At 48.7% G+C, this 16,370-nt stretch overlaps 1 protein-coding gene across 1 annotated transcript in view; it reads right to left on the bottom strand.

The window, feature by feature from the left end:
- SLC9A8 (solute carrier family 9 member A8) overlaps positions 1 to 16,370 on the bottom strand; it is a 431,266-nt gene that overhangs the window by 175,032 nt on the left and 239,864 nt on the right. Inside the window, exon 9 of the mRNA XM_086932630.1 lies at positions 14,339 to 14,471. Coding sequence (XP_086788756.1) covers positions 14,339 to 14,471 — 133 coding nt within the window. The remainder of the gene's footprint in view (positions 1 to 14,338; positions 14,472 to 16,370) is intronic.

The raw sequence follows: 16,370 nt of genomic DNA, 5'->3' as shown, positions 1-16,370 counted from the left end.
TAGTTGGAATTTGTTAAGCGCTCTTACGCCCGGAGGCTTCATGGCGCTGTAGAAGGAGCCAAACAAGACAGTCAAAGGACAGGCAGTGCTATCAGTAGTAAGCTTGAGAAAACAGCCAGGTCTTCAGAGATTGCCTAAAGCTAAGTATGTTATCAATCTGCTTTATATGGAGAGGAAGAGAATTCCAGAGTACAGCAGCTTGAAGGTCGAAGCAGCTGCCTCCGTGGCGTTTCCTCTTGAAAGGAGGCACAGTCAAAAGTGATTTGTAGGTGGATCGAAGGTGACGGGAGGGGCAATATTTTTTGAAGAGATCTCTGATAAAAGAAGGGCCAGAGTCGTTCAGAGAACGGAACAGAATACACCCAGCCTTGAAGGCCACACGTTGCTCAACTGGCAACCAGTGTAGTTGCTTAAGGCCAGGTCTAATGGATTGCCTCCTGGGTATATTCAGCAGCAGCCTGGCAGCTTGGTTCTGAACAAGCTGGAGGCGTTTAAGCTCACCAATTTGGAGGCCGAGGTAAAGACTGTTAGAGAAGTCCAGCCTGGACAGAACCAAGGAGAGGACAATCTGAGTAAGGGCTGCTGAAGAGAGAAAGCGAGCAATTTTTCTTATTTTCTTCAATTGAAAAATGCTGGAAGATACCACCGCTCCAACCTGTCTTTTTAGCGAGAGATCCTCGCTGATAAAAATGCCTAGGCTTTTAACCACGGAAGATTTAGTAGGGGGGGCTCCCATGTTAATGGGCCAGAAGTTAGGGTTCCAGCTTAGTGGGCTCTGTCCGGGCAGGACCAGCTCGGTCTTGCCCGGGTTGAGCTTCAGATGATTGCAGCTCATCCAACTCAGTATGTGGGACATGGTTCTTTGGAATACGTCCACTGAGTCAGTGTTGTTGAGAGGGAAGATGAGCTGCAAATCATCCGCATAATTGAAGATGGTTACATTAGCATGACGCAAGAAAAAGGGTGAACACATAAGAAAAGCGAGGATTACATTTAGATCCCACTGGGGCATAATAAACGGAATAGGGGGAAACAAATGTTGAAGGTCGAAAAGTACACTCTAGCTGTGCCCACAGCAAGACGTTGCTGAAAGAGGGACAATGCAAACAAAAGGAATTTTGACAAGGAGTTCAGTATACCAAGCCACAAATGTGTCTCATCAGCAGATGTATACAGTCGATGACGTAAGCAAACACAAGGAGATGATGGACGTAGCGCTCAAAATTTTTGGACACTCACCCTAGTCACAGATCTGGGTTGAATCCATCATCATTCTTTAGCTCACTGCGCCACCTCAGGTCAGACCCAGACATAGGTAAATCAGTCTTGACCCTGTGCCTCATGGGAACAGTCAAGCCCGAACTGCCAAGCCAGGTCTTCCCTGAACCGGAAACAAGCATCCTGGGATGGGTTTCTGGGTAACACCCTTCATCAGTCAGGCTAGCTTGAATCTAGTGGCAAAGTGAACAAGGGACATACGTCTGGGCGTACCCAGCCAACTTAGGGAGAACAAAGCAAACACAAGGATATGATGGACCGAGCGCTGAAACTTTTCAGACACTCACCCCCCAGTCACAGATCTGTTTTGAATCCATCATCATTCTTTAGCTCACTTCGCCACCCCAGTTCAGAGCCAGCCATATGCACATCAGTCTTGACCCTGTGTCTCATGGGAACAGTTCAGCCCAAACTGCCAAGTCAGGTCTTCCCTGAATTGGAAACAATCATCCTGGGACCGTTTTCTGGGTACTGGGGTGAATGTATGACATTGTTCTGCATTCTGTCCATCAATTGTTCTTTTTGCATTTGTCACCCCGCTTGGCACGGGTATGCCCAGACATGGGTCCTGTGCTCTCCATGCCACTGGAGTCAAGCTATCCTGGCTGATGAAGACTGAAAGCCCGAAACCGGTCCTAAGATGCTTGTTTCCAGTCCAGGGAGGACCTGTCATGGCAGTTCGGGCTGGACTGTTCCCACTGGGCGCAGGGCCAAGACTGACTTGCAAATGGCTGGTCCAAACTGGAATGGCACTGGGAGCAAAAAACGATGGATTTAGGCCCAGATCTCTGTACTGGGGTGAATGTATGACATTGTTCTGCATTCTGTCCATCAATTGTTCTTTTTGCTTTTGCCAAGATGATGCCACATACTTTGGGAAGCAGACTGAATGCTCTCAGCTTGTCGCCGCTCAATCCCCATGCAGCGTGAGTGTGTGGTAATACAAACGATTCACAAAAATAATTACAAAGACAATGAATGCATCCACATTGTTTAAATCACAATGGGAGTGCGTATATTAAATATACTGAACAATTGATCAATATTGTAAACGGTTGTACAGTGCCCCAGGGAGGGAGGGGGGTGTGATCAGGTGAGGATGGTGTAATGGAAGGGAATTAGTGACAGTAAAATCAGCCAATTGACACAACTCGGTTGGCGAGTTAAATGCTATATACAAAACAAAGGACCGTAGGTTCAAATCATAAATCAGAACATATCATACTTCACATAGTACAATCAATGTAAAACTAATGGCGTGAAGTTGATGATCAAAACAGGTAATTGTCGACGTTTCGACCCTCGAAAGTTCGCAGGGATTAGTGGTACCCTTGCACAGTGGGGTCTTCATCAGGACAAAACACGGGGCAGGCAACCTAATTAATGTATATAAAGAAAGAGTTATATTCTTAAATAAAGGGATGTGCCTCACATTATACATTGAAGACCAATAGAAGCACACTGATCCAATTAAGGATATACCATAGGGGTTAACGCGTAGTATGAGTCAGGCGTTACCATTTACCTAAATAAGGGAATTCTGAGATTGGTAGGGACTTTAGTTTAAAAGAATGAATCACACATCATGGTGAACAAGGTCAGAGATTGTAGTTGTCGGGGGATCGCTTCGCAGTGTCTGAAACAGAACACGGAGAGTGGGTCATACCTTGTGCTAAAGTATTTGCATACAAAGGTAAAGCTTGACAATTAATTAATTACTACGCATCCTCTATTTTCCTGAGTTCAACTTGTTGTAGATATTGCCCGAGTCACCGCCTACCACCAGGGCCAGCTCACGGCTCCAATCGATCTTTCACACCAATTCGCTGAATTTACAGCACCATGATATGTGATTCATTCTTTTAAACTAAAGTCCCTACCAATCTCAGAATTCCCTTATTTAGGTAAATGGTAACGCCTGACTCATACTACGCGTTAACCCCTATGGTATATCCTTAATTGGATCAGTGTGCTTCTATTGGTCTTCAATGTATAATGTGAGGCACATCCCTTTATTTAAGAATATAACTCTTTCTTTATATACATTAATTAGCTTGCCTGCCCCGTATTTTGTCCTGATGAAGACCCCACTGCAAGGGTACCACTAATCCCTCAGAACTTTCGAGGGTCGAAACGTTGACAATTACCTGTTTTGATCATCAACTTCACGCCATTAGTTAGCCCAACAGGAGGTTCCTTCTTAGCCAAAGAGTAGCATGCCTTGATGGACAACACAACCCACCGAGAGATGGTCCGCTTGTGCACCGCCCGACCTTTCATAGCGCCCACGTAACCAACAAAGAGTTGGTCATCCACCTGGAACTGGTGTGTGCGATCCAAATAGAATGAGATCGCACGTTTTGGGTCCAGACGAAGGAGCCGCTCTTCCTCTTTAGAGGGATGCGGAGGCGATAAGAAGAAGGTGGGCAGGGTGATGGACTGCCCGATGTGGAAGGCCGTGACTACTTTGGGCAGGAAAGAGGGTCTTGTCCGCAACACAACCTTGTCTGGATGGACAGAAAGGAAGGAAGGCTTGGATGAAATAGCCTGGAGCTCACTTAGTCTCCTGGCAGAGGTGATGGCAACCTGGAAAGCAGTCTTAAGGGTAAGAAGACGGAGAGGACAGTTATGAAGTGGCTCAAAGGGAGCGCACATCAGAAAAGTGATTACGAGGTTCAAGTCCTATTGAGGCATCACAAAAGGAACAGGGGGGAGCATGTGAGTGATGCCCTTTAAGAATCTGTTAACAACCGGGGACTTGAACAAAGAAGGCGTATCAGGTAGCCTTAAGAAGGCGGAAAGGGCAGAAAGGTAGCCCTTGATAATGCCCAGAGCAGAGCCCTGCTGGGCAAGAGAAAGAAGAAAGAGGAGGACCTCAGAAAGAGGGGCAGAGAGGTGATCCACAGCCTTTGCTGTACACCATGCCACAAACTTGTTCCACCTGCAGGCGTATACCGACTTTGTGGAGGGATGCCTGGCTGCCAGAATCACATCACAAACTTCAGGAGGCAAGTCAAATGGCCTCAACTGTCGCCGCTCAATCTCCAAGCATGGAGGTGGAGACTGGACAGGTTCGGGTGGAGGACCATCCCATGCTGCTGCGACAGAAGGTCCTCCTGAAGAGGCAGACGAATCGGGGGATCGACAGATATACTGAGTAGCTCGGGATACCAGAATCTTCGTGCCCAGTCCGGAGCCACAAGGATAACTTGGCCCCGGTCGTGCCTGATCTTCTTCAGCACTCTGGGCAGAAGTGGTATAGGCGGAAAGACGTACAACAGACCGCAGTTCCACTCGCAATGAAAGGTGTCTCCGAGCGAGTGCCGCCTTGGAAATTCCAACGTGCAGAACTGATGACATTGCGCGTTCTCTTCTGTGGCGAATAGATCTAACCAAGGCTCTCCCCACTGCTGAAAGAGGCCTTAACCACGTCCGAGTTCAGACGCCATTCGTGATCCATCATGCACCGACGGCTGAGTTTGTCCGCCCTGGCGTTCAGGGAACCTGCCAGGTTTCGAACCACCAGGGTCACGCCCTGATGTTCCAGCCACTGTCAGAGGCGCAGAGCCTCCTGACAAAGGGTTCACGACCCCACCCCGCCCTGTTTGTTGCAGTACCACATAGCAGTGGTGTTGTCCGTGAACACCTGCACTACACTCCCCTGGACAGAGGGGAGGAATGCCTTCAGTGCAAGCCAGATCGCCCGCAGCTCCAGAAGATTGATGTGGAGCCGGGACTCCGCCGGAGACCAGAGGCCTCTGATCTCCACCTCTCCCAAGTGGCCTCCCCAGCCCTGGAGGCACGCGTCCATCACAACTACTTGCTCTGGTTGGGGTAGGGAGAGGGATCTGCCGCTGACCCAATCGCGGTCCGTGAGCCACCACTGCAACTGTCTTGCAGTGCCCTCCGAGATCAAGACATGGTCGGACAGGTTGCCCTGATGCTGGGCCCACTGAAACTTCAGGTCCCACTGTAGAGCCCGCATCCGCCACCTGGCGTGATGCACAAGAAGGATGCAGGAGGACATCAGCCCCAGAAGCCGCAGAGTCAACCTGACCAAGACTCGGGATAACGGCTGAAAGATCGGAATCAGAGCTTGAATATCCCGAACTCGCTGTTCGGGAGGATAAACCCGAAACTGCGCTGAGTCCAGAACCGCTCCGATGAAGAGGATCTTCTGAGAGGGACACAGGTGTGACTTCGGCACATTGATGGAGAACCCCAGCAGGTGCCGGAGGTCGGCCATAGTCTGGAGGTGGCTGACGACTGTCTGAGGCGAGCCCGCCTTCAACAACCAGTCGTCGAGGTAGGGGAAGACTGAAACCCCTAACCTGCGCAGATGAGCTGCGACCACCGCCATCACTTTCGTGAACAACCGTGGGGCGCTGGTAAGGCCAAAGGGGAGCACGGTAAACTGAAAGTGCTTGTGGCCTACCATGAACAACAGGTAACGCCTGTGGGCAGGCAGGACGGGGATATGAAAATAAGCGTCCTGCAAGTCCAACGCTACCATCCAGTCTCCTGGGTCCAGGGCAGTTAGGACCTGAGCTAATGTCAGCATCTTGAACTTCTCCTTCCGGAGGAAGCTGTTGACGTTCCGTAGGTCCAAGATAGGGCGTAGGCCCCCTTTGCCCTTCTTGGGTACCAGGAAGTAGGGGGAGTAACAACCACACCCTACTTCTGGCCCAGGAACACGTTTGATGGCCCTCTTGGCCAAGAGGGCCGCAACTTCCTCTCGTAGAAGTGTCAAGTGATCTCCCGACACGTGGTGGTATCGCGGTGGCGTGGCTGGAGGGGTCGCCCCGAAGGGGAAGGAGTAGCCCCTTCGGACGATTTGCAGCACCCACCTGTCCGATGTGACAGTGCGCAAGTGGAGGTGATGATGGCGAACCCTGCCCCCCACTGGCGTCACATGGGCCTGAAAGCTCGGACTAGGAAGGTTTTGAGGCGGATGCTGCAGGGGCGGGTGTGGACTGGCCTCGCCGTTGTCCCCGACCCCCGCCACAACAGTTTCCACGTCCGCCACCGCGCTGGACGGTAGTCTGCGGCCCGTGGCTGGCAGGACGTGTGGGGGTGCCCCTTCCTTGGCCACGAAAGTAGCGAAAGGCAGCCGTTTGCTGGCGCGGGGCCCAGAGGCCCAAGGACTTTGCTGTAGCCCAGGAGTCCTTACAGCGCTCAAGCGCATGGTCTGCCTTGTCGCCAAAGAGGCGACGGCAATCAAACGGGATGTCCATAAGGGTGTTCTGGACATCAGCCGAAAAGTTGGCGGACCTCAACCAGGTGTGGCGACAAATCGACACCGTTGTTGCCATCGCTCTGCCCAGTGAGTCTGTGGTATCCAGTCCACACCGGATGGAGTACCTCGCTGCATCTCGACCCTCCGCAAGGGCTTGGGTGAGTTTTGTCTGGACCTCCACCGGACATTGTGGTAGCACGTCCGCGACCGTGTCTCACAGAGAGTGGGTATAATGGCCCAAGAGGCACACAGTGTTGACTGACCGCAGCCCTAAGCTTAGGGAGGAGAATACCTTCTTTCCGTATTGCTCGTACCTCTTGGATTCCTGATCAGGGGAGCTGTCGGGAATGCAGTCTGGAAATTAGAGGCCTGGATGACCAGGCTCTCGGGGGTGGGGTGGGTGGACAGAAAGCAAGGGTCGCCCGGAGCCCGGCGGTGGCGTCTGGCCACGTTCCAATCTGCAGGCTGACCTGTAGCGGGCTTGGACCAAGTGCCCAGAAGAACGTCTGACAAGGCCTCATTAAACGGCAGCAGAGGCTCGGCCGAGCTTGCCTGCGGTTTAAGGACCTCAGTGAGGAGGTTAGTCCTCACGGCCGCGACGGGGAGCTCCAGGCCCAAGGCCTTGGCCGCCCGCGTCAGTACCACACTATAGGCAGCCCCCACCTCAATAGCCACGGTAGGAGGGGAGACAAAACCAGTGTCCGGCGAGGTGTCCCGACCACTGGCCTCCCCTAGCTCACCTGTCCAGTCTTGATAAGACTAACACTCCCGTGCCAGAGGGTCCTCAGACCCCTCCCTATCCCCCTCGCCACCCATCTCCTGAGACTCAGGACCAAAAGGATGGGGCCGGGTCATAGCAGTAGAAATCTCCCATCGGTGTTGGATACGGTGTCGAGCGGCGCCGTTCCGGCGCCAGACCCGAATCGAGGAAGGGATCAGGGGCGGCGCCGCTCGGAGGCGACATCCTGGGGGGCGGCGCCGGCGAGGTTGTGAGGTCGACCGGCGACGACCCGGATCTGGACCCGGATCCTGCGGGGGCCTGCGGCGTCGGGACCGAAGTCACCGGCGGCCTCGGGGCCGAAGCACCCGATGGCGTCGGAGCCGAAGCGCCCGACCTGCTGTGAACCCCCAGTCGGGACCGCTGGGCCCGAAGGCGCCGCGGAGCCCGACGGAGGAGTGAGCGACCTCATGGCCGTGAGGAAGGCCTCAATCTCCTCCGGCGTCGCGTTCTGCCCAGGGAACGACGGGTATAAAGCAGGCCGCGACGCCCCCGGCTCCGGCGGTGCCGCGGTGTCGCCCGAACCCCCGGCCGCGTCACGCGAGCGTCATGGGGAGTCGGAAGAACGATGACGTCTCTTCGACTTCTTGTGCTTACCGGAGGACTTCGAGCCCGAAGACCGAGGACGACTCCCGGAACTATGGTGGCTCCGACCCCGCGACCGCTCCCTCGACATCCTCGCCGACCGGGACCTCGAGCGGCGTGGGGCTGACTGCCGGAGCTAGAGTCGCTTGCGGGACCGCTCCCGCCTTTGCTTTAGACGTCAAGGCTCGACAGTCGGAGCAGGCCTTGCCGTCGTGGTCGAGGCCCAGGATATGAAGACACCGGCGGTGGGGGTCGGTAACCGACATCAGCCGGTTGTAGTCGGCGGCGGGTTTAAACCCGGGCATCCCTACCGGCACCTTCGGAGACGTTAGACTTCAAAAAAGGATCAAAAATGATGAAAAAAGTTTAGTCAAAATTTGACTAAGGGGTACCACTTTTTCCGGATCTGCGCTTGCTGGCGCGGAAAAAAGAAGAACTGACGTCATCCCGGCGAGCTGCAGACACCTACCGACACGCAGGGGTACTGCTACGCAAAAGTTTCCGGATCCAGTCTGACGCCTGGGGATATTCTAAGGTAAGGATCTAATACTAACCTGTTTCTTTCAGATTGTTGCAGTACCACATGGCAGTGGTGTTGTCTGTGAACATCTGAGCCAGCCTCCCCTTGAAAAGGATGGGAAGAAGGCTGGCAATGCCAAGCATATCGCTCCCAAGTCCATCATGTTGATGTGCCGCTGTTGCCCCAATTGTGCACCAAAGGCAAGCTCGTCTTCGACTGACCGTGCCAAGCAACAAGAACCCTGGTCCAAACGTCTCCTGCAGCAACGCTGCAGACAAACTCCACCTGCTCAACCCTGAATGCCGCCACATGATTGCTTCTTCTGAAGAAGGAGGAAAGCCTCCCGGGAAGTGGTGGAGTGGCATCACTAGGGAAGTGCCTGGAGACTCCCTACACTCTTTATTCTAAGCCGAAATATTCCTTACAGAGCCCTATCAGAGCAGTGCCTGACCTCAAGATGGCATCAGGTTTTTGTTCGGACTGCGGTACATCATCTCTCCAACTCCCCCGCTTTATTATGACATTCTCTGATTGCACCTGATCATTATCCTGACAGCGGAGTCCGAGCACTATGTCCGATGCCCGGTGGAGCTGCTCGGTTCAGCTATAGAGGAGTCTGGCCCGGGTTCATCCCCTCGGCCGTCACCTACTCAGCTGGACATTGGGCACAGTTTCTCACCGTCTGCCTGTTTTTTTCACATCCCTCCCCTGACGAATTTCCGTAACTTTGCTGTTTTTTTTCCTGTGTTTATTTTGCTCTTGGAACAAATGTAACTTGTAACTTGTAACTCTGATCCTCATGTAAATACTGCCTGTCCCTGCCTAAAATGACTGTCGCAACAAACCCTCCTGCGTCTCTCCTGATCTTATCTCCCTCCTCCCCCTACCCCTCTCCACTCTACTCTTCTCCACTTTCCTGCTACTGACCTTTGCCCTCACCTGTCCTGGCCCTTAGTCCCCACCCTGTTTATCTGTGAATTTTCACTCGTCAATTGAGATCTAGCTATTTTGTCTGATGCCCGATGGAGCACCTGGTTTGCTATAGGGGAGAAAGGCCGGGGATTCCCTCCTTGGACGTCACCTACCCAGTCGGTCTTTAGACAAACTTCCTTTCGTGTCTCCTGTTGTCTCCTCCCGCATCCTCCCTCTATTTATGTCTCTCCTTCTCTCCTCTCTCAATGTATTGAGACTAAACTATTTTGTCTGATGCCCGATGGAGCTACCTGGTTTAGCCATAGGGGAGATGGGCAGTGGATTCCCTCCTTGGTCGTCACCTACTCAGTCGGTCTTTAGACAGACTTCCTTTCGTCTCACCTTGTTGTCTCTTCCCTTATCCTCCCTTTCTCACCTCCCCTGCCCTCTCCACTAATTTTCTCTCTGCTTTCTCTCCTCTCCTAATTGTATTGCCTGTTTTTTGATGTATTGTGTAATTGTTGAACTTTTTCTGTTACATGTTGATTCTCATGTAAAGCGCTCTGATACCTTCGGGTCTAGCCAGCGCTATATAAAACTCTTTAAATAAATAAATAAAAATAAATAAATGTGATCACCTCTTCCAGATGGCAGTCCCAACCCAGAAGTGACTCATCTGTTACTACTGTAAATTCCTGGTGGAGAAGGGAGAGGGGTCTGCTGCTGACCCGATTTCAGTTCCTCAGCAACCACTGCAGCTCTTTTGCATTTCCCTCTGATATCTGGACTAGCTAGGAATGATTTCCTTGATACTGAGGCCAATGGAACTTGAGATCAAAGTGCAGAGTCTGCATATGCCAATGGGAATGCCTTACCATCAGGATGCAGGAGGCCTCGAAATCCAGGATAGAGGCTGAAACACCAGAATCATAGTCTGAATATCCTAGACGTGCCGCTATGGAAGACAGGCACAGAAATGTACTGCTTCTCCAAAGGCACGAATGTAAGGGAGCATCTGAGAGAAGTAGTCTGGAGGTGGGTGACGACAGCCTGAAGTGAGCCTGCTTTTAATAGTTGAGGTATGGGGAAGATTGGAACCATTAAACTCAGCTGGTGGGCTGCAGGCACTCCAATCATTTTGTAAACACCAGGGGGGTGATGGTAAGTCCGAAAGGCAGCACAGAGACATGGGCATGCTCTTGACCCACCATGAATTGCAGGTAATGTCTGTGGGCTGGCAAAACAGGAATATGGACATTTGCGTCCTGAAAATCCAGTGCTACCATCCAGTCTCTGGGATCCATGGTAGACAGGACCTGAGCCAGAAGGAGCATTTTTTACTTTTCCTTTTTCAAGAAGTAGTTGAGAGGGCATAGGTATAGGCAGGATAGAGGCCTCCTTTATTTTTTGGAAACAGAAAGTAGTAGGAATAGCAACCAGAAACTACTTCTGATGTCGGCACCCTTTCAGTGGCTCCTTTGTGTGCCCTGTCCTTCCTATTGCAAGCGCACCAGTTAGTCCTCCGTTAGCTTACCTGAAGACAGTGGCAAGGCTGCCTGAGTTTCTGTAAAAGGAAGGGCATAACAGCGCTGAACAATCTGGAGCAGCCTTTTGTCTGATGTTATTCTTTGCCACTGGGGCAGGTGATGACAGGTTCTGCTGTCAATCAGCTCCCCATGCTGTTGCAAGGGCATATTAAAGGGGCTTTGAGGCAGTGGTTACCAGGTGCGGTGGTGGACAGGGTAAACATCTGGCCATGGATCCCACGAGGTCTATGGGAGGCCGAAAATGGACTGGGGAGTCTGGTGGCAGTGGTGGCTAGGGTTGAAAGGATACGACTACTAGGCCCAGCCGCAGCCATGAAGCAAGTGTAAGGAGGAATGCAGCTTTCGCAGTGCCATGATAAATCCCAAAAACCTAGCGGTGGCTCTGTTATCCTTTAAACGTTAAATCGCCAAATCTGCCTTGTCACCAAACAGGCAAGTGCAATTGAAGGGCATGTCCAGAATGCCTGGACATCCCCGAAAAGCCAGTCGATCTTAGCCTGGTGAGGTGTCTAAGCACCACAAAGAAGCAATGGCTCTGCCCAGCGAGTCCATCATATTCAGTCTGCAGTGTATAGTGCACTTTGCAGTGTCTCTGTCATCAGCAATTGCTTGGGAGAGTATGGTTCGGGCCTCCTCTGAGACCATGAGCAGTACTTGTGCAACCAAATCCCATACTTCTGAGTGTATTGGTCAAAAAAACACACAGTGTTCCGAGAAAGCTGAGCAAGGCTGGTGGAAGAGAAAATCCTCTTTTCAAAGATATCTAGTCGCTTGGATTCCATATCTGGAGGTACAGCAGGGAATGCATCAGGGTTAACTTTGGACATAGAGGCCTGAACCAGAGGCTCTCAGGGGTAGAGTGCTGGGTGAGGAAGTCTTGGTCCCCGAGAACGGGGCGATGGTAGTGTCCAAGGGTCCTGAATACAGGAGTCCTTGTGCAGGGTTTGGCCTACGCCCTAAACAGGACATCAGTGAGGGCTTCATTGAAGGAATTTAGGGGTCCTGAGGAAGATACCCAAGGTTGAAGCACCTCTCTCAAGATGTTTGACTTGTTCTCCACCAAGGGTGGTGTGAGGTCCAGGACCTCAACTGCCTTCTGCACCTCCATTACAAAGGAGGCTCCTTCCTCTGTTTCTAGAGTAGGAGGAGAGTGGAGACCAGTGTCTGGAGTTGGTGACCATGCAGATGTACGGCCAGAGGAGGAGTCACAGGGATCTTGTGACTCACAAACCTCTTTGAAGAAAAACAGTCCAAGCCAAACACTAGATGGCAGGAGTATACACAAAATGTGCATCTACAGGCACACATGCTACAAACATTAATTTAGACCTCTAGCTTATATGACTACCAGTTTAGAGCACTGGTGATGGCAAAAAGAATACCATTTATGAAAGCTAATACAAAGCTACTACTAACTGGAAATATGAAGGCTGGCCTATTCCACACGTTCTCAGGTGTTCAACCCAATCATGCCTTCATGTTTAGTTATTCCAATTTTTGCACACCTGAGTTATTCAAAATGAAACTCCCTTTCCCGGGGAAATGGAACATGTGGCATAACTTAAATACTTTGATGAAGACTAAACAGGACATCTGAACAGCTGTACTTATTACTGCACTCAAGTGGATTTTCACCACTGTTGTAAAAGTAAACACTTAATAATACAATAAGACTGTGGGGAGGGCTGGTTACGCATGCAGTGGTAGTTATTTTTAGTATCTTCCAAGCAGCCCTGTGGAGAGTACCATAATTACTCAAGGATGTGCTTGTGCCTCCATGTGCTTTAATTTCCTCCCATGTACTTGGTCCCTTAAAGATGTTTGTTTGAGGTATACCTTTACTTGTTTGCCTGTTTCTTGATTTTCTTATGTTGAGGGCTAGAAAACAATAACTCGTTTGTTGTATGCACTGCTAGGAGAGAAAAGAATACAACTATGGTCATTCAGGAGCAAGACCAACTCCCTGACTTCTGTCTGGCTCTGCAGCCAGACAGAATGACAGCAATGCATTCAGCAGACTTCGTGTGGGCTGTCACCAACTAGGATTCCTTTTCAGATAATCATGCAAATGGATACTGAGATAGCAATCCAGAGAACAACCCAACAAATTGTAATTGTAAAAGATTCTTATATAGCGCAGACTGCCACCCTACCCTAACAAGGTTAGACTACATGCAGGATGTTAAGGAGTACAGTGTAGACATTAGATGGTGTATAGATCTGACTCGTAAAAGAACAATTTTTTACAGTGGCACAGAAAAATAGTCAACATTGCTGCGCTTGAGAAAAAAGTTGCTAAAGCCATGGTTTTAGAAAAAAATAGAAAATTGAGCAGCTTTGATATCATTTAACTTTTTCATTAATATCTTGAGAAGGGCTAATGAAAGAGATGGGTCAGCTGGCAAAAAGAAAAGGCCAAGAATTAATGCAAGTGAAAATAAAAGCTACATGGGGATTAAAAATGCATATAATGTAGATTCCTACAGATAATGGCTTCATTTGCAAATGATGATAACTCAGACCTCCCACTATGACGTTTCTATCTGTACCTAGATCCATGGTCCACTCAAACACTGGATGTGTGATAAGTTTATTGGGCAAGATGATCTGATGTCAGAATCCTCTTGAGCAGGCAGCAGTACAGAGTTCTCAACTGCATGTGCCTTTAGGGCAGATGGTGGTAAGAAAGGGGTTTTAAAATTAACACAGTTTAACTGAAGCAGTTAAGAGTAAATATTGAAACAAACCAGACAACCAAACTCAGAATACATTTTCATTTAAATTGTCCATCATCAGGAACTTTTCTAGACTTGACGCAAACATAATTTGAGACTATTATCTATACTATTCATAAAATCCAAAACAGCTCACCCTACTTCTTTGTCATCAACAAGCCAGGTAAAGTAATTTAAAAAAATACTCTGAATTAAGAGGCAATGCCGAAACAAATCACTCAGTTCACACAAGCAGATATGAGTAAATGTATCTCATTTAGAACAATCACAGTAGAAGTTCTTTAGGAAACTAAATAGCCAACACCTTCTGAGGATAAATCTTAGAGCTCGGTTGGATTACCAAAAGAAGAGGTCAAGTATCAAATCAAGAACAAAGTATGAATTGGCACGCCACAAGCTTGGAACAAAACTTGGCAAGTCAAATTATTCATCCATTGAGCCATCTTATTTGTATGTTGATAAACATATTAAGAGAAAGATGATAAATTAACTCTAGGATCATTATACTGCCATCCCTGAGGAAATTGAGAATAGCATTTACACACCCTTAATATAAACCCAAATATAAGTCTGAACCTGTCAAGGCATGATGACAAAACTTCACTCGTGCTGCTCTGTTCCTGCTGAGGTTACCTGGAGACGTTTGGTAAGTTTATCCTTAAGGGGACATCAAGCATAGGATTACACATACTTTAGAGGTTAATAAATCAATTTCTGAAAGGAAATTAAAAAGACCACAAAGGATATCAGAGCTGAAATAAGTCCAGTTAGGGTTCCCAGGGCTGCAGAGCCAAAGAACATCTTCAGAAAGTACGTCAAAGCCTGAAGAAAGGTTTGCCATCCACTTACATCAGACTCACTTGTTAATCCTTCAGCAGTGCTGAAATCCAAAGAAATATGTTATAAATAATAATTTGGAGTGCAAGTTTTCCAAGATTACAGAACGTCCACAAATTCTGAGCAGAACACATAGGTACATTTTTACTTACGGTATAACAAAATATACTTTGGGCTTACACATAAAGAAAATCATCCCCTTATCTTTCAAATGTGTTATTTCCTAGCCAATTGCTATTCACCGCTATATTGCACTGTAAAGGTACAGTAATGTCAAACAAATGTAATGTTATTCACAGTGGACAGTCTGCTACTTTCAGTCTTTACATTCCTTGTCATTAACAGCCCACTCAAACACAACAAAGAACTTTCACCTTTGATAAGACATTAAGGAAAAAGATGGGTGAGAAAAAGGGGAAGAAAAAAAAGGAAGGGGAGAGAGGAGAAGGGGAAACAGAGCTAGAGGTGCAAGATAAGGGGGCAGAAGAGGAGGGATTGAGAGGAGAGCTCAAAGACTGAAAAGAAGGTTCAAATATAAGATCAGAGGTCTACAAAAAATGGTAAATCCCCTTGGAAAGGGAGATACAAGCAGAAAAACTTAAGCTTCAAGTGTCAATGTCCCAAAGAAAAACATTAAGAGGCATCACCATTAAATTGCTTCCTACTACTAGTGTTCTCATATAACTTTCAGACCGTCTCCAAAGAGGTTAAATTGGAAATCAGAGGGGAGGGGTTGCCGCTTTTGTGGTAGATATAGAATCCTTTGCTTATGTAAAGCCAGTAGAACAGTGAATGAAATGTTGCTAGTGGAAAATGAATAAAATGGCATAACTTCCTCCAAGAAGCTGTGCCTTAACTTGTAGAATTGTAAGTGTGATTAAAGGGCTGAGAAAAATCAATGTGAATGGCACCAAGCCTTTCAAAAATAGTTCTTCAGGGCTCTTTCAGCCGCTGAAGTGGAGTTGGTCTAAAAATAGGTTGACAAAATAGGCTGTCAGAAAACTGGGATGACAGTGAGTTTTAGCTCCCAATCGAGAGAAGTATCATTAAGTCTCACAAGTTATGCTGCCTGCATATTTATGGCATTCATCCAACTGCAACCACAGAGATGTCTTGGCAATACAGTCAATAACTAACACCAATGGTCTGTCAGTACAATTTTACCCACTGAGAAGCTCACTACTATTTCTGCTATGTCATATAGCGGTGGTGTCAGAGTTTAGCTATATACAAGTGGAAGCGGACAGTTATCTTTGAAACTAGTGCATACAGTGCCCTGCTTGCACTTATATCCACTTTAATGTTCTATCCGGTCAGAATTCTGCAAACGCATGTATATTTAGCATCAGTTATTACTCTACCCCAATTCTGGTTCCACCACAAAACCGGAAAAATAATGATGTCATGAGAATCCACACTTGCATCATGAAATCTAGAAGTGTACCACATATTCATAACCACCACTGCAAGTAATCACTGAGAGACTTTTCATGATTAAAGTTCATTGCGTAACGCTCTCCTTCGGTCTCTCTAAAGGAGTCACATTATGCTAGGACCACAGTGAGTACAATGAGACTTCAGATCCCACTGCAATGACATGTGGTGAAGTGGACAAGCAGGATACACGAGCCCAACACGCCAACAAATTTCAGGGCTGCTCTCACCCAGAACCAGGACTAAGGCTGAAACATCGGGAATGTCCTAGACTTGTTGCGGCAGAGAAAAAGCCCTGAACCTCAATGTGTCCAAGATAGCGCAGATAAAATGGAACTTTTTCGTAGAAGTCAGGAATGACATCAGCTCATTTATCCAGAACCTCAATGCTGTCAGGAGATTCTCAGTTGTCTGGAGGCAGGCTTCTACTGACTGGGACGCACCCTCCATCAATAGCCAGTTACACAGATAGGGTAAAACTGGTATCCTCCAACCTCCAAAGCATGTG

This window comes from Lissotriton vulgaris, chromosome 7 (assembly GCF_964263255.1).
Source record: "Lissotriton vulgaris chromosome 7, aLisVul1.2, whole genome shotgun sequence".
Lineage (NCBI taxonomy): Eukaryota > Metazoa > Chordata > Amphibia > Caudata > Salamandridae > Lissotriton > Lissotriton vulgaris.
Note: the sequence above shows the minus strand (reverse complement) of the source record. Positions and strands in the feature narration are given on the sequence as shown.